Here is a 21684-nt window from a genome sequence, read left to right as displayed (position 1 = left end):
TCAAAACAAAACTAGCGGTCCTTCGATATTATTTTTAAGTAATGAAATGTAGAAATTACACAAATACAATGCTTTTTATCCTTTTAAAGTTTAGCTTAAATATTTGAACGTTTGATTTATATTTATGTAACAGTTCTAAAAGACTACAGTAAAATTGTTAAGAAAACTAAACATACTTCTTTATGTTTTACAATATCTATTTCTGAATAGAAATTTTTTCTTTTTTTCTAAAAAATAAAATAAATAAATTTCTCAGCTACATGGGCGGAGCTTCGCGTATCTGTCACAGGGCGTGAGCTAGCGGCTGGTGGGCGCCCCCGCTGCGACGTTGCGGAGGCTTCAAGATGGCGGAAGCCTTGACAACTCAGGAGCAGCTGGTAAGGGTCTCTTGACTATTTTTGTTTTTTCCCCATAATCACCTTATGTTCAGGGTAAACACGTGCCATTATTTTTTCTTCTCTAATCGGTGTTATTTGAAACATATAAAATCACATATCTTTTTCGTAGAACTGTGTGTTGTAGTACACGGCCATGGCCCGTTCTTACTCCCTGGAGTCGACTGACAGCAGTAAGCCTGTGTGTTAGCATTGTGTTAGCCTGTGTTAGCATGATGGCGTTTTTTTTTTCTTTTCCCATATTTCATTACACAATTTAAAACAAAAAACATAGACTGATAAGTCAGGGGGTCAAGAATTAAATGAACACAGGTACAAAAAGAATATGCAGGCCATGGACAATACATTTAAACAAAAAAAAAAAGGAGCATCTTCATCTGTATATACGTCTATGCACATACATATCATACAAAGTATCGGTGAGACTATATCAGTGAAGTAAATATTTGTCCAATATGCCCGTAGTTTTTAAGGCTAAGGATTTTCAAGATATTTAATCATGGTGCTGTATTTAAAAGGTTCTTGTAAAAACATTGCAAAGCTCGGCTCATTTCCTTTTATGAATATGAAACTTTCCCATGAGTATAACAAGTTGTACAAAAAATGTCAAGTCCTTTTCCACTTTTTTTAATCTCCAAAAAAAAAAAAAAAAGTGTCCTTCTCTTTTAAATATACGCAATATTCTGTTTTCTTTTGAATAAAAGTTTGTACATTAGCATAATGGCGTTTGCAGGTAGTAAATGGGCTAATTTAGTGTCTCGTCTACCCGCTTTCTTGATATCCGATTGTTGCAAGCCCATCATACATATTGTCATATTTGTTTATAGAAAAAAATTCCCTTATTGTGTCAATTTCAAACAAGTGCTTTTTATTGTTTTGTCTTTATGTTCTTAACGGGAACTATTAAGCTACCACATGTAACCTAGCTGTGAGCTAATGCTATTAGCTATTGTTGATCTGCAGGGAATTTCCTCGATTGCTGTCTTGACAGGGGTAAAACGCTGCGTTGATCAAGATTTTAAGATGGATAATGACAGAAAAATCTTTATTTCACTTATATAATATTTTTATACTATGACAGTGAAAACTGACAAAGATCGTGGGTCATTTATAGAGGGAGTGTTAGCTGCTAGCCAATTAACAAGCAGTGCTCTGTCTGTCGGATATACACTCGTGAATTCACAGAAATGATCCACCAATTCCTTGCACTGATGTTGACATCGCTTTCTAGTAAAAGAGGTGGACCTGAAAATAGTCCTTAGCAATAAAAGCCGCGCGATGACTCTGAAGACGGTGTTATTTATTTTTTTTATCTCTGCTTGTCTGGGCGGTATCGAGTAATGATAGCTACATTACGGGACATACACCGACTTTATACCAGACAAAAAGATACTTCGTAGTAGCAAACATCTGTTAACATCGACTGAATCAGCTAAACAAAAGCTAAAATAATATCAACTTGGATCTGTCTTGAAACTTAACAACTTACTAAGGCTAGTGAATAAGACGATCCGTCACTTTTCAACACCTTTTGTCTTTCTAATTAGCGGCTGTGATTTGTATGCATCATTTTTATTTTGAAATGGAGTGGAGGAGTATTTATTTTTAATTATTTTAAATTAAACTACTGAATAACTGAGCAATTCTATGTTCTTTTGCAAAATATATTTATTAAACCACCCCCTAATCATTTATATTTTGCTCTAAAAACTTCTGAGAGACTCTTAAAGTGGTTTTCAGTAATGCTTCTCAAACGTTTTAAATGTCTTTCAGAGTTTTCTTGAAACATTGCATTTTAAGAAGAATGTGTTTTTGTTTATTAAGTCACTTAATATACATGCCCCCTCCAAATCATTAAAAGGCACCTACCTCAAGATACAAAAAATTTTCATGTCAAGTTCAAGTTTATTTATATAGCACATTTCTACAGCAGCAGCTGCCCAAAGTGCTGAACAGTAAAGCAACAAACACTGCACAATTTAAAATTAGACACTGCACATAAAAAAAATCTGGACACCAAACAAAAACATAAAATAAAGTTAAAAAAAAAAAAAAAAAATTAAAAAAAAAAAAATCAATAAATAAAATACACAAAGAAAAAGCCCAGGCATGACCAAATGCCAGCGCAAAGAAGTGGGTTTCAAGGACAGACTTAAAATCAGAGACAGATTGAGCAGCTCTGATGTGAAGGGAAAGGCTATTCCATATTTTGGGAGCAGCAACAGAAAAGGCTCTATCACCTCTGGATTTTAATCTGGCCAATGGGACCTTAAGTAATAGTTGAGAAGAGGACCTAAGAGTCCTTGCTGGAGCATATTGATGTAACAACTCTGATGAGGGAGCCAATTCATTTAAGGCTTTAAATGTCAGATGTATCTAAATGTCATAACAGTGTTGAAGCATTGTAGGGTCATCTTGAGATGGAACAAGATGAGATGTATATCCCTCTCTCGCCATAGTAAAACAAATCTTGGATCCAGGCAGTTATCTGGAGCAGCTTCAAAATATAATCCCTTTTTCCTTATTCCATTTCTGAGATTTTATGAAAATATAATCAAAGTCCATCATAAGAAACATAAATTTTTGAGTTATGTTGCGAAAAGTCCGGCAGCAGATGGACCAAAGCCACCAAATGTATGCCCTCTAAATTGGATGAGGTAACTATTATTACTTGTGCTGGTTTCAGATTTGTAGGACCAGTGCATGCCACTGAGAGATGCCAAGTTCAGTGCGTTGCACACTCAAATCAAATCAAACTTTATTTGTATAGCACTTTTCGTGCTTAAAAACAATACAAAGTGTTACATAGAACAATTTACATCAAAATAGATAAAACACACACACACATACATCCATAGTCCCCTTACACCCACCCATAACCATCCTCACCCATGTCCTATTAGCCCCTATAACAGTTAAAAGAATACACAACATGTCTGAGCAGTACAGTAACCTGTTGTACCTATGTTGCATCAAATTTAACTTTGGGTTGGAAAGAACTGCAACGTTTTACTCCCCCACCCCTCCATTTTTGCCCTTCCTCAAGTACAACCCTCTAAAGCAGGGGTTTCCAGCTGTGGTCCTTGAGTGCCAGTATCCTGCAGGTATGGAATGTTTCCAATCTGTAACACCTGATTAAAATAAAATGAATCTCCAACCACTTGTTGAGTTCTGCACAAGTCTGTTCATGACCCATTCTTTTAAATTAAGTCTGTTTCTGCAGGGATGCATCCAATACCTGCAGGACAGTAGCTTTTGAGGACCAGAGCTAGTGATCGCTTGTCTAAAGGACTCCTAGCATATACTTCTACTTTTATCCTAACCCATCCACCATGTCACCTTTTCCCCCTCTGTGTTTTTTGCCACGTCTGCTTAGGCTGTGGAGGAGTTCCTGAGTGAGGTGCGAAGAAGGGAGCTGCCTCACAGCGCTGGGCTCGTCTCCCAACCTACAGCCGTTAAGTTTCTTATGGCCCGCAAGTTTGATGTCTCCAGAGCCATTGATTTATTCCAAGCATATAAGGTACAATTTCATTTGGACGGTGACTAATTTGGGCATGTCTGTTTACAAAACTTGATAATATTTTCGGCCCATAAAGTCTTTTTGTTTTTAGAAGTAACTTTAGGAAAGTTTTTTGTAGAAAAGCATTTTAAGTTATTGTATCAGTAATACTATACATCATTCAATGTAAACCGTATAATTAAATATGATCAAGCTTTATTGATAATAGTGTCAATATTCAGTTCATGCTAGAATGAATTCTGTTTCTTGTCATACAGGTAATGAACTGTTAACTGGATATGTCAGATGCCAATTTGGATTATTCAAACTTAATTTATATTATCATTATTAGTATTGTTATTATTTCTTAATTTATATATTTACAGCAGTTTTCTGCTGTTAAAGTGATCTTTTAATGTTACATTGGTCAGAGGATGATCATTTCTGAATCTATTTTTCTTGCTTGTCACTGAAATTAGAACACAAGAATCAAAGAGGGTATCATAAATATAAACCCAGATGAGGAGCCTCTGCGCTCTGAACTGCTGAATGGCAAATTTACAGTTCTGGTGAGTAATAATGCAATTGTGAGCTACCTAACAAAGCAATACTGGTTTATGCATTTGCAGTTGAGGGCTCCAGGGTGTATCATGTCATGCAACCAATGCGATTTAGCAAAATGGTCAACTCTTTTATTTTACATCTGGAGCAGAGAGAGTAATTGTTTGTGCATGTGTCAAGCAGGGTTTCACTGCATTTATGAAAAAGGGCAGAATTGTTTTTTCATTGTTTTCCATATGTGAAAGTTAAAGCAAAGAAATATAGAACGCATTTGTTTTCTTAAAACTGTCCTTGCTACATTTGCCAAAAGTGAAAACCTAAATTTGAGAAAAATATAGGATCAAACTGGCAGTGTGCTTCATAGCATTGTCCAGGGTTGGCCAACTGTGGTTTACAAGGGCTGCAATCCTGCAAGTGTTTGGAGTTTCCCTGCTGCAACATTCAGTTCAAGGTCTGAACACTTCCAAGGGGGAATTCTTCGGCTGCATTCGTCATTTTAGCTCACAAAGTGCTGTCCCAATTCAAAGGCTCTTTTGAATCCACCCTTCAAATCCAGACTTTGTTTGGCAGGTCTCAGCTCTCAACAGAGTTGGCCACCCCTAACATAGAATATGTAAAAGATGATGCCTGTTTGCAACCAGTTTATTAAGCAGCAAGTTTATTTTTTTTTCTTCTGTATTAATTCAGAACTAGTGTAGCCTATGCATACCTATATGGTTAAAGAGTCCCAATTGGTTGCAATGGCTTAGGTTCTACTTGTAGACAACTGATGTGTTCTGCTTCATGTTTTAGTGACTAAAAAAGGAAGAGAGACAAGATTTGAGCAGGTCTACTTACAGTACATCTTAGAAATACAGTACTCAGGGTGTAAGATCCATGCATTCAAAAGACTGCTTCAGTTCCAGTAGAATCCTTACAATGTGGAACATTAACCAACCAACATACCCAAATTTGTTTTGGTTTGTTCACTCTGTCTCAATCGTTGTACTGTGTCTGTCTGTGCTCAGTCAGGTTGGTTATTAGCATAGCAAATGGATGCAGGAGAAGATGGGCAACAATCATGAAAGAATTAAACACATCACATGCAGGCTATTCTCATTTGTCATCTTCATTTCTCAAACACTTTTATGACAATGTGGCAATGTTAAGTTGGAAAATAAACTGATTTTGTACTGTTTACTTCTTTCTTTCGCCTCTTCCTATGTGGCCTTACGTTTTCCCCATACTGTGTACTATATATTTTAACAAATCATTTGCACTGGTGAGCAATGTCTTGCCCAGGCTTTATGTTCTGGGTAACAATAGAAGTCATCTTTAGGGTGGATTCAAGTGATATTGTTTGTTTAGAAGCTGCTCACATTAGGACACCCAGAAATGTTGCATTAAAGTACTTTGTTTGAAGCTTTGTTTTTCATTTTTGGACTGGTGCTGCTGCATGTCTTTTGTTAGAAGCATCAGGTTTACTGGTGGAAGGTCTTGGCATCTTTTTTATAGCTACTTGGTGGTGCCAGTCTGAAATGGCAGGTTGTTTACAGGGCGAGACTCCAGTGAGCAACTTTTTATATATATATATATATATATATATATATATATATATATATATATATATATATATATATATATATATATATATATATATATATATAAAGTTCAGAAACAGGCACTTTCCATTCTATAACTCTTAGATTGTCCTCATCACAAAGCAGATCTTTGCACTTAGTGTTTTTAGCAGTAGACTAAAAGACTGAGGTGCATCAAATGGGATTCTTATAGGTTATTACATGTTTATGTTCCCAACAGCCTGGCAGAGATGCTAAAGGTGCTGCTCTAGCACTCTTCACTGCCCGCCTCCACCGGCCAGATGTCACTACCCACAAAGCAGTGCTCCAGGCCATCATCTATCAGTTGGACAAAGCCATAGAAAGGTGAAGTGTGACGCATTTATACCTGAAGTTTTACTGTTGCTGCTTTTATTCTGCGTTGTTGTATTATGTTCTGTTTGTTTCTATTGTTGTCTGTCTCCTTTTGATTCTAACTTTTCTAGCTCTAAAAGTTAGTTAAGCTTGCGACTTGTAAATTATTAATCAAAACATGAACTCAAATCATGGTGAAAAGTGTAATATCTTGGCAAACTTGCTGTAGCCGCCCTCCTGTGATTTTTTTTTTTTTTTTTAAAATTCAACATTCTTGTCAATTTCCTTTCCAGTATACAAACTCAAAGAGACGGACTCATATTTATTTACGACATGACAAATTCCAGTTATGGAAATTTCGACTACGAGCTCTGTGTCAAGATTCTCAATTTGCTCAAGGTAAACATGAGGATCATCCCCTGCTGCGCTCTCTCATGTGACTCCATGTTAATTCCTGGCATTCTCCTTTTTTCATTATTTTGTATCATTGTGTGTATTTCCCAGGGGGCATTTCCAGCTCGTCTAAAATGTGTCTTCATTGTGTCTTCACCGCTGTGGTTTCGAGCACCTTTTGCAGTTCTCCGCCTCTTTGTTCGAGAGAAACTGAGAGAAAGGGTATGTGTTTTTATTTTCTGTTACTGATTTACATAAATGTCTAATGTGTTTATTTAAACTTTTTTTTTTTTCCTGTCTCTCCACCATTCAATAGGTGTGCACTGTAAAAGCACATGAGTTGGCTAGTCACATCCCAGTTTCTTCCCTACCAGAGCACCTGGGTGGGACATCCCAGTATAGCCACGTAGCTTGGATCCAGTCCTGTGTTAACATACAAACAAATGCCATCAGGGGTGACACACAAGAACATGACATGCATGACTGTGTGGGAAGCCTTTTGCGCTCTTACAGCTTAGACAACAGCAACACGAGCATAGGGGAAACCCTGCCCCACCCCCATACGAATGCACAACTGGATACTGAGCGCGCTGTGGCTAACTCTAACTGCTACGATGACAACAATGCTAACCCACACAACCACTGTGATGCAGTGGAGGGAAGGACTCGAGGCCCAGGCCAGTACCAGCAGATGTCACATTCTGCCACAGACAGGCCGCAGGGCAACCACCAACATTGGAATGGCTCAGCAGTGAGCGAAGCCAGCCTAGGTCCAAATGCAAACAAAAATGGGCGTTACTGCCAAGCTCCGCCTCAGTCAGACACCCCTCCCAGTACACCGCTTTCACAAAAAGATGACGGAGATGGAGCCGCTGGAAAGACAACAGACTCTGCTAATAGGTCTATGAATGAGGATGGAAAGGAGAATGAGGAGGGTGAAGAGGAAGGAGTACCTCCGTTGCCCCAGAAAGCTCTGCCCCGTCCACCCAATCAGCCTTCATCACAGTCCCAACCTCTGTCCTCCTCATTGGGTCCTGATGATGAGACTCACTGCATGGAGGTGTCTGTTCACATGCCAGGGCAGGGAGGCATGTCGGTGAATGAGTTGGTTGAATATGTGAAGAGGAAAAAGAAAAGGGGGATCTATCAGGAGTATGAGGAGATTCGCAAGGAGCCTCCAGCTGGTACATTTGACTATTCCAAGTAAGATACTGAACACTCATGTTTGTCAACTGATGAGGAAACATTATGTGTCAGAGTTTCACGTTAAAGATGATTCCACGTTTTCTTTTTTGTGACAGAAAATTGTCCAATCAGATCAAGAACAGGTACAGTGATGTTCTCTGCCTGGACCAATCACGAGTACGCCTCTGCCAGCTTTCTGATGATGAGGATGAGGTAATGATGAACTTCTTGTTATCTCTGATTAGATCATTCACACGTGTGATTGTTTTGTTATGAATGAATGAAAGAACAACTGTTATAAATCATAATGCCACAGGATCATTCATTAATTTGATCCACTTTAAGCAAACCCTGGTCCACTACCACTGAACACTTCAGCATGTATGCAAATCCAAACCCTGATGCAGACCACAGAAGCAAACTCAATTTAAAAAAGAGGCCTCGAGCAGCATTACTAGTGTGAGGGACTATTTTATTGGGAAACCTTGTAACAGTATTTCTGATCCTTGCGCTAATTGCAAGGAAAGTTCTCACCATCCTGGTGTCTAGCGCAGCCAGTGAGATTCCTCCAGTGCTGGTTATGTGATTCAGAAACAGAGAGCACAGCTGAAACCAGGGATGGTGGATAATATTTTGTTTATGCAGCATTCTGCCAGTTGAATAAAGAAAGCCCCCAAGTAGCAAAACAAGAGCGGGGGTCTCATGGTTTGGTGTGATATGATGCGAGTTGAAACAAGATTCTGAAGATACATTCTGCTTAAAATGAACTTGCAAATATATTGACTGTGGTGTTGACTTTTCCTTTTTTTTTTTTTATTGTAAATGAAAATCATGACAAAAGAGCACATTAAATATAGGAACAAATAAAGAAAAGTAATATAAAGGGGGTGGGAGTGTATTTACAATTAATGTGTTAACATTTCAAGGCGGGTCACATACAAATGGGTTGGGTCCATATTTCAGTTGGAGGTATCAATGGATCACGTTCAGTCATCGTAATGGGATGGAGTGGGTGTTTTTCTATTTTTCTATTATCAGTAATTTCTTACTGCTGTATATGTAGTGTTTGAGAAATGTATTGGCCTTCGATATCTGCATTAATATGCCAGTTAGTCTTGCTAATAACTTACATGGGGCACCAGTGTTCTTTTGTCCCACTCTCCCCACCCCACATGAACAGGGATATTAAGTGTTCCCTCTGAGGATAGGATAGATTTAACTTTTTTAAGCAGTGAATCCTTCTCGGTTTTGTGCGGTGTGTTTTACAGACATCCGATTACATTAATGCCAGTTTCATGGATGGGTACAAGACGCGCAACGCCTACATCGCTACTCAGGGTAAGATGCTGCACACTCGCTGAACTTTTGAATACATTTCAAGATTGATCTGTGCAATTCATTTAAATGTTTTGATATCAAAGAGTAATAGTTGAGGATTGTCACACATGCTTTTTGACAGGTAGATTGGCTCAGCATGGTAAAAAGGAAAAGAGATTAAATCACACACATCCTCATAAAGATAAAACTAGGTGCCGGATCTAAAGGCAAGTGACGACAAAGAATTGGCTCCAGATGTTTTATTAACAAAAAACAAGAGGCCTGTGGCCCGTAACATCACTCACTTGCTTTTTTTTTTTTGTAATAAAACATTGGGAGCTAATTCTAGTGTGTGGACCTACTTTTCTCTTTTTTCTCAGCATGTTAAAAAAAAACAAAAAACAAAAAACTGATTAAAGACTATACAAGTTGCTGTTTGATGTTACTGTCAAGGCTTCAGATTTGTATTTTGTAATAATTAGTCATTTGGTGTGTGTGGGGTTTTTTTTTTTTTTTTTTTTTTTTTTTTTTAACATTTTTTTTATATAGTGATCTGAACATCTAAAGCCTATCAACCCTTTGCACAGTACTATGATTCTTCATGCAGTACACATTTCTTTGTCTTAACTCTTTAAAGTCTGACCAATGACACACTAAGAAAAGCCCTTTTTTAATTTTTTATTTGGCCCTTCAACAAAATATTCACAAGTTTATTACCATGTGATGTGTCAAAATTACTATGTTGTACTCCTCTGCTTCTTGGTAGCCAATAGAGGGCAGGCGACAAGTATCAGATTGTGTTCAACAAGGTTTTAAGCCAAATTTTTGCCAGACAGAGATGCAAAATGTCTCAAATTGTATGTATCAAATGTGTTTTGTGGGGCTTTATAGGGTTGATCTACTCTTTGTTCCTAGACCTTTAGCAGAACACAATTTGGTACAACAGTATTTTGTGTCCTGTAGGTCCTTTGCCAAAAACCTTCAGTGACTTCTGGCAGATGGTGTGGGAGCAGATGGTACTTATCATTGTCATGACCACAAGGTAAGATTTTAGATTTCTAAAATCAACTTTTGTTGTTAGCAATCATTATTACATGAAAACCTGAACATGTTCTCATATTTCCTTGGACTTTTATCTCATTGCAAGGATTGTGAGGATCGTTCACGCTTTGTCTGCACAGCTTCAACTAATCAATAATGCCATTCCTTCTCACAATGAAAAAATGATCTGGCAATAAGAATACAAACCAGTCAAGTGTTTTTGAGAAAATGTTTTGCCCCATTCTTACTGTAGAAGTGTAGACACACCAGTCCAGCATCTGTATCCCCTTCTTTAGTCATGCCTTTGTAAGGTGCAGCTTTGTGGTTTTGCATTGTCTTGTTCAAAGAAGCATTGCCAACCCTTGAAAGGATGAAGCCCTCAAGGCATGTCACTGTGCTCTTCTACTTTACTGCTTCCACCACAGAAGTGTAAAGCAGCTTTGGAGACAGTGATGTAACCACACACGACCTCAGAAATTAATTTTGTGGCTGACAGCAGTCTGGATGGTACTTTTTGTTTGTGGTTCAGAGACTGGCATCCATGTCTTCCAAAAACAATAACTGGATAAATAATTTTATCTCACCACTATGTGAATTGTCAGTGTATAACAACCCATCCCAGATGCTTGCAAGCCTGGACTACCACCTTGAAAGAAGTTCAGTATATTCTTTTTTGCACAATTTAAAGTTACATTTGTGTAACTTTGGATTAATATGCTTAAAAAAAGATTCCTACAGTAATCAGTCATCCATAGGATTTTATCCAGTTTTGATTGATTGGTCTTGATGCATCTGAAAGTTTAGACATCCCAGGTTTTCACCTTAAGCCTGTCAAATGTAGTATTTGCTGGGGGTTTTTATGTTTATTTCTTTGTACTCTTAACGTTTTCTATTTTGTATTAGAATTCATCAATGGTGTGTTGAATAAGAGTAGAAGTTTTATTTTTATCTTACGGCAGGATACAGCAAAATAATGAGCGACTGTTTAACTCGCAGGGTTGTGGAGCGTGGACGTGTCAAGTGTGGTCAGTACTGGCCTCTTGAGGAAGGCAGGACAGAGCAGCATGGATACTTCTTTGTGAAGAATACACATATCCAGGTGTTTCAGGACTTCAAACTCTCCTGTCTTGAACTATACAACACACAGGTACGTCACATTGCTTTTTACTGTTCGTTTGGAAGATTTCCCTTACACAAGATGCCTTGTTTCCCTGTCAAAGAAAAAAAGTCTAATCCCTTCTTCTCTCCCTCGGTGAACCTACTGGGTAGTCTGGAGAGAAACGGGAAATATGCCACTACCTCTACGTCAGCTGGCCAGACTTTGGGGTGCCTAAAAGTGCCTCTGCTATGTTGGACTTTCGCGAGCATGTAGTTCAGACAAGGCAGGCTGCAGTTCATAATCTGGGTTCCAGCTGGACGGGGCCTCCATGGGGTCCTCCTGTGGTGGTGCACTGCAGTGCGGGCATTGGACGTACAGGTAAGCACATAGCATTGTTCAGACACTCTTAAATTATTGGTTTCAGTTTGTTACCGCGACAAGACAGATGTTGATACATTTTAAATATTTGTGTTTTTTTATGCTTCAATCCATGTCTAAATAATATTTTGTCAGTGCATTAACAAGTATTAGTGTCACCACTGGAATTTTAAAACACGTTTCTTCTGTGATGACGTCCAGCTCCTTGAGGTTAAAGTGCTAACTTGTAATTGATCATGTCTGTGGAAACTTCCACAAATTCTGCATTGGAACAATGGACATCTGGTTAAGCCTCTTAGTAGAAAAACACATCTATACTTCAAAGTGTTTGTTGACCTTTTGGATTAAATGTGTGGAAGCTCTGTCTTTCTGAAAGAGTTTTTCTGTTGATTGATAAGTCGTCATCCAAAGAGAAGCACCAATGATTTTCTGATGAATCGTACTTTTTAGACTGTCCTCTAAAAGCAGATGGTACAGAAGTCACTGCACAAGTTCAGTCTCAATCCTACACTCTGTAAAAAGATGGATGGAGCCTCCTTGAGGTCACTTGTGGGTTTCTGAATAGTGGAATTGAAGCTCGCTGGTCGGTTCCCACCGTTGCTATCTTTGCAACGTGGCACATAAAAAATACAAAAATGGCGGTGGATGATTGGTATCTATCAAACTTCTAGGTGCTTGTAGCTAAGAGCTAACTCAGAGCTAATGGGAGCTAACCAGCTAATGGAGGTAGCTAAAGTTAAGATGCACTGTTAGCTGGCTAAAAGCCATAGTTGTGCTACCCTCTGCCTTCTTTCCACTGGATATCTGATACCTGTCAATCAAAAAGGACACACCCTAAACTATGTTTCAAGATTAAATAACATCTAAATGGATGAGTTATACCCTCCAGGATGTAGATATGTTTATTTCTGCTTTGAAGTCTCTGGGGATTGGGCGTCAATCCTCAGAGACTTTCAGAGGATGAGGGGGGAACTGCAATCTTTGGCACTTCAGCGGAGGCTTCACTTTTAACACCTGAAGTTGCCGTTTGGTTTCCTCCTTTTCTTTTTTCCCCCCCTCAAATCGGCTGAAGTACCAGTAACTTCAGTCAGTTTTTGTTGGTGATTTAATTTTAGTTTCAGAAGCCGACCTCATTGGATTTTGTAGGAATAATCAGGTCTTGAAAATGTACCTGGTTTTTGACGCATATGAATTGAAGAAGAACCTTTTACTAGTATTCATTTTTGGCTTCTTAAGCCCCTGTGCCTTTTTATGGTTGTATAAACTGCAAAGTTGATTCCTAGTTGTTAAATGGTTATGAAAAAGAAGCTGTATGCAGGTGCAATAAGCTACAATTTACATATGATCCAATTAGTCAGATAATTGCTAAAATAAATGGTGACTAATCAGTTCTCAAATAATTATTTGTGACAGCCATAATTATGGCTTGCACCGTTTCTATTACATTTGTTTTATTTTTATTGATCATCTTTCCTGCTTTATTTTTTTATTTAAGGCACATTCTGCACTCTGGACATCTGCCTGTCTCAGCTGGAGGACGTTGGCACAGTAGATATCCACGAAACAGTGCGGAGGATGCGTACACAGAGGGCTTTCAGCATCCAGACCTGGGACCAGTACCATTTTTGCTACATGGCAGTTATCGAGTATGCTCAGCAACATGGGAAAATGGCCCCAGTGCAGTGGTCTGATTCAGACTTGGAGACTGACAGCGAATGAGAAATGCACAAAGAGATGGTGAAATAAAGAGGTTAGTCAGCTCAAACAGAAGTCGTAGTTATGAAAGGAAGAGCAGAGCAGTGTTTGACATTAGAGGAAGGTGGTAAACCTTTGGCGATAAGAGCAAAACGAAAGGATGGTAGGCTCCATTAGTTGTTCTTCCTTCACGAGTGGACAGATGGAGGACATGACAAGCTAAGGAAGAAAGTGCATTTCTGTGGAGACTATGCATTGCATCATCCATGAGCAAGCTGGCCTGCCAATATCCAATCCCCTTATTATTCAGCAAACTATGTGGGGACTTGGCCTGCCCCCAAACCTGTTGTGTTGACAAAAACGTTGTACGAGTTGTAGCATTTTTATATTGACCTGCACATGAGGAATGACAAACTTGAACATAAGCCCTTGAAGCCCTCCAAACTCAACCCTTTTTTTTTGTTTTTTTGTTTTTTTTTTGTTTGTTTTTGTATTTCTTGTTCCTTTTCAACTCTGAACACGTCTGACTCAAAAAACTTTTGACTGGTGTGAAAAAGGTGAAACTTGAAAACTTATTTCTCAGTTCTGCATTTTTATTTGTTGAGAAAATGTGTCTTGTGAGCAAGTGTGTGTTTGTGAGCCATTTAGTCAATTTATGTTTTTTCTGTCATATCCATTTCTTTTTTTCTATGACCAGTTTTCTATGTGCATTTCATATTTGTTCATATATAGACTAACTTTTTAAAGCCAAAGTCCTCACCCTGAATGCTTGGATGTACTCCTTTCTGAGATATTATAGACTGAAGACCTGTATATTCTTGTAACATACATTTATACTTGATTGTGCATAATAACATCCTCTAAAGTGGCAAAACAAGAGAAGCTTTGTTTAATGTAATTGAGTTAACCGTGAGAAGAAAAATGCTATGTAGCGAGCCAACCTATGACAACAAGAGTTCTGTTTTAAACTCGTTTTTTATAGCGAGCCTGAAGATTTGTCAGCTCTACCATCGCCTTTGCTGTCTGAGCGTTCTAATGCGGCGTTCTCAAGTAATCTGGCCTTAACTTGATTCACTGCCTCGTCGTTCTCAGATCTGAACCACACCTTTAAACTGTATGCTTTTATCCCCCCCCCCTCTTTTTTTTCCCTCCGTTTTTAGCTCTCACTCCCTTAAAAACGCAACTGTTTGATTCTTGAGGTGTATCCTGCCTCAGTTAATTGTGCCTTCACATTTTCCTTAACTCAGCCTCTCGCCTAGTGACTAATAACACCCAAACTAGTGCACTTGTATAGTTCATGTTAACTGTCATACAAGATCAGAAAAAAATCCTGAGTATCGCAAAACAAAGTAGTGAATATCCAGAAGGAAGCTCTGGTTGGAGACATGGCTACTCTTTTATCATTTGACCTCAGGGGGTAATGTCTTTATTTTCTTTTTTTTTTTCCCAAGACTTAGTTTTTTTTTTTGTCAAAAGTCTGGGTTTGTATCTGATAACTTATCATTCAAGAAATACATCCAATTTTTGTATTTTTTACTGTATTGTATCCTACTGTATTTGTCTTTGTACAACTTCTACAATATTGAGTCAGTGAATGTTGGTACGATGCTAGAAAACAGACCAGCTATTGCATTTGATAAGCTGAACAAATCACACGATTAGTAAAATATATATATTTTTGTTCTTCACAGTGAAATCTAGGTGGAACATATCACTTGCCGTAATTGTTTATATAAGTGTTGATTGTCCTTTTTATGGGCAGTTAACGGGAAGGCGGAGGCAACAGGTTTTTTTTTCCAGGAAGGCATGGGAAATAACATCTAAATATGTCTCACCTTATGCCAAGGATGACGCAAAAAAAAAAAAAAAAAAAGTCTTTTTTTTTTTTTTTTTTTTTTTTTTTTTTTTTTAAAAACACAGATCCTATAAATATATATGTATAATCTACATTAAATGGTTCAAAGTTTTATGAGCATGGAAAGAGAGAGAGAGAGAGAGAGAGAGCCTTGAATGTTTTTGGGGTAATGGTGTCAGAATATAGTCAAGCATACATGGATATTTTCTAATGAATGTGGACCCTCTAGCCCTCAATGCCAAAGGTCTAGGCTCACCCTGAAGATGTAGATATTATTTTTCCTATTGGACATCCCAAACGGCCTACTCGCATGGACCCCACCAGTGTAGCCTTGCAGCCATGGACGCAGACTCTGGAGCACCTCGGGAACATTACTAACATTTATCTATAGCTTCATAATGGAAGTGTATGTAAGAGTTTCCAGTCCCTGTTCATTTAGTTGTTTTTTTTTTATATATAAGAAATGGAATGAAATGTGGAACTGCCATTGGTTTTATGTTTTTTTCTTTCTGTACTTTAGCTCATGTATTTTAATTCTGGCCTTTAACATGCTGTCAACCAAGCTGTCCCATTAAAGCAATGGTCTTACTATCTGAATGAATGCAGACGTAATGTGACTTTTTATTGCCTGAATAGAAATGTGTAAATTTGCAACATTTACAGCCCCAATTTTGAAAGTTGGGATTCTATGTAAATAAAAACATAATGTAATGATTGTTTTAAACATTTCAAGCCTGTTTTTTGATAGAACAGATTTTTTTTTTTTCACCAATTCATTAACATTTGGGAACTGAGACTAGTTGTTGGACCTTGTAAAGAGAGATGCCTCATTTTTTTTCTTGTTATAGAATTCAACAGTACAGAGTGTTTTCAGTTGTGTATTTCACAATGTGCAAAATGTTTTCCATCAACAAAAGGGCTGAACTTCGTACCAGCTAATCATGTCAAGCCAAATTGAAGCCATGCTGTTGTAATAAACACTATGCGTAAATATGCAAGGCCTTCCCTGAAAAGGATGAGCAAACAGCAGCATGTTGCATCTGCACAAAAGGAGCCTTTCCAGATGTGCAGGTTTTTAGCTCCATGGACATTGGTGATCAGTCTTTAAGACCAGATGAAATCTACAAATGGTGATTATGGTTGCTACACTTGCTGCAGCTTACAACAAGTTTCTGTTGGAGTGTTGAGACAAGGTGGCAAATAGTCATCAAACTTATTTTCTATCAGTTTGTTTTATAAGACAGTAAATCAGTTGAAGTTCTGTTCCCTTTACTGAGGACAAGTACATTAAATGTGACAAAGAAAATGACAAACTTGGTAAAAACATTTACATAATTAGTTGTTTGAGCTTATGATTTTTAGGGTAAGGAAAGTTTCAGTATGTTCTCTTTCTCTTGATTTGGTGGTTTGGAAGCAAGATTTTCACAGAAACATTGGTTTTCAGAGTGAAAAATAAAAACCCCAGAACAGGTCATCAGGCCTCCTTCAGACTTTGTGACTAAAATCCAAACCACTGTCTACATTTCCACAGTGAGACTCTTCAAAGTGTTGCTGTCATGACAGCTCCAGCGCTGTTACCTTTGGGTTTTTGTTTTTTGTTTTCTTTTTCAGTCGCGACTTCAATTAAATCATCTTCGGGCAGCATCACCTGCGGATGTGGTTTCTTTGAAATGAACTGGGGTATGTTTTCTGTGCACGAGAGCAGGAGGCGCAGCAGACACCTCTGTAGTATGGGTAAATGCAAAGTCGGGCTTGAACCACCACCATGCAGTTGTGATATTGGTCACTGCATGAAACATCTGGAGAAAAGATGAAAAAGTCACAATTAATTATATGATGTGCTGATGCGAAATGACACATCTTATAAGCCACTTCCACAAGAGTGTTTCAGTACAGTTGTATAACTCAAACTGAGATGGGGGGGGGGGGGGGGGGGGGGTCATCTGGTTCTGTCAACATAAAATAAACTTAAATTTTTGAGTGAGAAATGCTGCAGAAGAAACTGTATATCTGTGTCTTAATCAGTGTCTGCGGCTGGTAAAAATTAGTTGGTTTAAGAAAAAAAAATGCAGATTTCACATCTGCAAGCGTGCAGTGTTGTAAATGCATAGATATTTTGTGGAAATATCTTTTGAAGCGTGTTGAAAAATAAAATGGATGAGCAGATTTGAACCAGAAACGTGTGGCTGATTCTCAGAAGTGTTGAGCAGAAACTTCACCACAAATCTATCATCTGAATGATCTTCAAGTTTCAGTTTCAAGTGTGAAGTTCTACAAACATGTAGAGAATTAAAATGAACTGATCATTTAAATATAAATGCAAATTTATATGATTAATATTTGTAAGGTCAATTAAAAACCATGACCTTCCTTGCATCATCTTTTAGACCTCTTGTTTTCACCTAGTAAGGTCCCCTTGCCTTGCATCTTGTATTTCCCCTCGGGGATAAATAAAGTATCTTTGATTTGATTTGATTTGATCTTCCCAGACTACCAATTCTACCTTCAGGTAAAAATAAAGTTACCTGACCTGACTTAATCTCAGTTCTGCCAGGTCTTTGGCTCGTATGCTGCACACACCAGAGTACACAGGACCACATCACTGTAGCAGCAGTATGTAGACTCACCTGCTTCAGCGAGACAGGGTTGGTTGTTGCATTCCTCCTGACTCTCAGGCATCGAGCGGAGGTCACAGCGATCACTTGGGACAGTGTTGTCTGCAAGACAGTGCACCTCACGTACACGGTAGCCACCATTGCAAGAGCGGGAGCACTGGGGTGATAGAGGCAGAGACTACAGATCAGACATAAAACACATAGAAGTGTCCACACCACTTTTGTCACCTCAAGGTGGAGGATGTGACCCAGTGGTAGCTTAGTGCTTACAGAAGTGGACTTTGGTTTTGAGTTTGTAGCTTCAAGTCTCCATACTGGGATGGACCACTGTGGACCCTCAACAAGTCCTTAACCCACCAACCAAACTCCATGTGTTGAAACAAAACAGTCCACTGGTTTCTAGTAAATCTACTGGAAATGGGTAAAATGCAAAGCTTACTTTCCCAATTCGGATTTACAAAGTAAAGATTATTGTCATATTTAAAGCAGTTGCACTGAACTTATTAGTCAACATTTTCTTTCAGCAGTATTCATAATTAAATCGCAGGAAGGGTTGGGATATTATAGATATTATAGCTCTCTGAGGGCAGCAGTAGTATTTGAGAGATGCAAGATATTCCTTCTGTTTTTCTTATCAGTTAAAGGCAGAGTATGTAAGATTTCAAGTATGTAAGATTTCCACCACCAGGTGGCAAACACCAGGTCGTGAGCAAAACCACAAAACTGCTACCTCCACAAACGACCACAGATTGGCAGTAATGAGCAAAACTCACCCCTCACCCCTCCTCTTTGCCAGCTCCAATGAGGGCAGGAATCGCTTATGAGCTGTAGCTCAGAGCCGCTCTGCAATAAATGGGCTTATACTCCCCCTACTGGTGGAAAAGAAGTACTTTTTTTTTTTTTTACTGGTCAGAAAACATTCAAGAGGGGTCTTTGTCATTAATTAAACTTGTAATTTAATAACGCATCAAATATGGACAGACTGGAACCTACATGTTTAAAAAAAAAACTATCTAATTATGATTGTAGTTATTTTTTTTAGTTAATTTATTTTGAAAATATTGAAAATCTTACATACTCTACCTTTAAGTAAGATTATCCAGAAATGCATTTGTAGCTGATGCTACTGCTGGTGCTGTTGCTGAGAATACATAAATGCAACAGAAGAGATCTCAATGGAAGTCAAACAGGCTATGTTTAAGCTTTAAAAAATAAATGCATCAGAAACAACAAGGACATTTGTGAATGGTCAGTAGCATTCTCTGTGGGTGAAGATCATTATGGCTGAGATAAGAAAATTACATCTAACATACAATCACACTTTAAAACTTGTGACCCTTCAGTTGAGGGACTTTGAGAATAGATGGTGTCAAACCTGCAGACAGAGAACCATGTTCACATATTGTACTATGATTAGGTAGAGGTTTGAAACCACAGGATACTCCTATTTTTTGGATTAGTCTTACACTTTTTTCATTTGTGCTACATTCCATCTTTTATTTATTTATCAGTAACACATTCACTAATAGGGCTGCACGGGGCCGTAGTTTTTAGCACTGTGGCCTCACTGCAAGAAGCTCCCTGGTTCAATCCTTGGCTCGGGTGAGGTTTAGACTGTGGCCTTTCTGTGCATGCATGGGTTCTCTCTGGATACTCTGGCTTCCAGCCATCATCCAAAGACATGCATGTTAGTTTAGATTAAGTAGTTACTCTAAAATTGCCCAGAGGAGTGAGTGTGAGCGTGTGTGGTTGTGTGGCCCTGCGATGGACTGGCGAGCTGTTCAGGGTGTACCCTGCCTTTTGGCCAAGCTGGGATAGGCTCCAGCTTCCCTGCAACCCTTCATTGGATTAAGTGGTTCAGTGAATGAATGAAAATTACTGATATTTACACACATTAACAAATCTTCCAAATGTTCAATTTAGAATTAATTTAATTTTAAACGAAGGCTTATCAAATAGACATGGGGCTCAAACAACTGAGTCGAGTATAGGCGTACATGGAGTATTGAAGCAGCCGCTGAGCTTACACAGTATCCCTTGTAAAATATATGGAGGCAGTATGATGGTGGTGGTGGGTCTAAGTTGTATGGTACTGACTCACTAGCTAATACTACTATGAGACAGAAGACAGAAACTTACAAATGAAATGCCTACTGAAATGCCTAATTCAAACATATGTTGCCAAGCTGATAAGGCAACACTTCACAGAGCAGACAATCCAAAATATGACAAAAGAGCATTCCAGGAGTTTTCAGAGTGATAGGTTTTATATTTTGTGGCGTTCCACTCTGTTACCAAGTCTCAAACTGATTAAGGCAGGAAGTGTCATGATAAACAACTGATGAAAGCTGCAGTAAAGCATCATGATGAATGAAACTGGCAACATCTGTGGGCTGGGCTCTATTTTTCATATTTCCATATTAATAAATATTCCTTATTAATAAAAAGAATTTTCCAAAAATTGACATGTTTTTTTACATCCCAACTTAGTTTATCACATTTTGAGCCTCTGAAAGAGAGGGTTGTGCTTCTGTTTCGATGCATTTTCTCCAGTTTGGATGTGAATACCATCAAATTAAATTTGAGAATCTGAAATTTAAGTCTGTATTCATTTTTATCACCCAGAATGAATGTGATCTGATAAACAGGCCAAATTACAAATATTAAATGTGTGTACTTAATTTTATATTATGAAACTTTGAACTATTAAATCCATAAAAACTCAGCTTTTTCATTATTACAGTGACAGTGAAAACAATGTATAAACAATCTGAACTGGCAAACACTGAGGGACACTTACTGTGCTCCACTCTGTGACGTACCACTGGACGCCACAGGGCTTCAGTCTGCAGAGCTGAGTTGTGATCGGCTTAGACAGACTGGAACACTTTAACTGGTCCACAGCTTCCTTTCGATCATTGCTGGTGAAAATGCAAGCCAAGCTCCGGGTCCGCGTGCCATTCCCACACTCTGCAGAACACTTACATAACCCAAGAACAAATCAGAAGCTTCAGCTCAGCGTTCACTTAATGGTGTGTGCAGGTTTTGCTCGTGTGTACTGTATGCGTATTACCTGGCCCCAAGGTCCTGTATACCACTCAAGCTGATTTTGACAAGGGCCTGAGTCACATGGTGTCACTTCTGAAGGGCGCTCCCCTTCACAGCTATCCAGTGGCAGATCAGTCACATGATCCATCAGGCAGACAACTGACCTGGTTTTGTTGCCTCTTCCACACTCTGCAGAGCACTGGAGAATACCACACATAGACAGTGCTATTTCACTCTTCTTCTCTAAGATTTTTACTTCTATATTCATTTTTAATGATCACTCAGATACATGCACACACATGCAGACACAAACACAAACATTTGCATTGTTACCCGCTGACTCCAGAGAGAGGTGAACCAGCTGCGTGCACAGACTCCCATGTCACAGTTTTGCAGCGTTTCTGGCTTTAGGTTCATGTTACACTCCTCATCATCATCCACATCGCCCAGATTGCTAACGCACACTACCTCCCTGCTGCGCTGGCCAACTCCACATGGGACTGAACACTAAAAGATGAACAATACACAGGCATGAATGCTACATTGATTTAGTTTAATAATAGTTTTTGAAGTTAATTGCATATTACATGTGTAATAAGTTGTGATTTGGTAAAACTTGAGTGGAAATATTATGTTTAACGCCATGTGGCAGACTTTAATTGATGAAGTGTGTATTGTCCTTACAGGGGT

The 21684-nt window shown here is 38.6% G+C and overlaps 1 protein-coding gene across 1 annotated transcript; it reads left to right on the top strand.

Annotated features, from left to right (window-relative positions):
- The first annotated feature begins 339 nt into the window (after positions 1–339).
- On the top strand, positions 340–15324 carry ptpn9b (protein tyrosine phosphatase non-receptor type 9b). Its single transcript, XM_079264914.1, has 13 exons — positions 340–377; positions 3772–3915; positions 4374–4463; positions 6256–6380; positions 6662–6767; positions 6873–6983; positions 7078–7964; positions 8063–8159; positions 9215–9284; positions 10227–10305; positions 11301–11451; positions 11574–11781; positions 13277–15324. The coding sequence occupies exons 1-13, from the start codon at positions 345–347 to the stop codon at positions 13498–13500; spliced, it is 2325 nt and encodes a 774-aa protein (XP_079121040.1). The 5' UTR covers positions 340–344; the 3' UTR covers positions 13501–15324.
- Positions 15325–21684: the final 6360 nt, after the last annotated feature.

This window comes from Telmatherina bonti (genome assembly GCF_933228915.1).
Source record: "Telmatherina bonti genome assembly, chromosome: 3".
In the NCBI taxonomy this organism is placed as follows: Eukaryota; Metazoa; Chordata; class Actinopteri; order Atheriniformes; family Telmatherinidae; genus Telmatherina; species Telmatherina bonti.
The sequence above is the reverse complement of the archived record's forward strand: the minus strand, read 5'-3'. Positions and strand labels throughout refer to the sequence as shown.

What these genes read in the sequence shown, in the direction of transcription:
- ptpn9b (XM_079264914.1), top strand. Translation starts at nt 345, where the DNA reads ATGGCGGAAGCCTTGACAACTCAGGAGCAGCTG. An exon ending in AGATTCTCAATTTGCTCAAG is followed by an intron (nt 6,768 to 6,872) that starts GTAAACATGAGG and finishes TGTATTTCCCAG; the next exon opens with GGGGCATTTCCAGCTCGTCT. An exon ending in GAGAGAAACTGAGAGAAAGG is followed by an intron (nt 6,984 to 7,077) that starts GTATGTGTTTTT and finishes ACCATTCAATAG; the next exon opens with GTGTGCACTGTAAAAGCACA.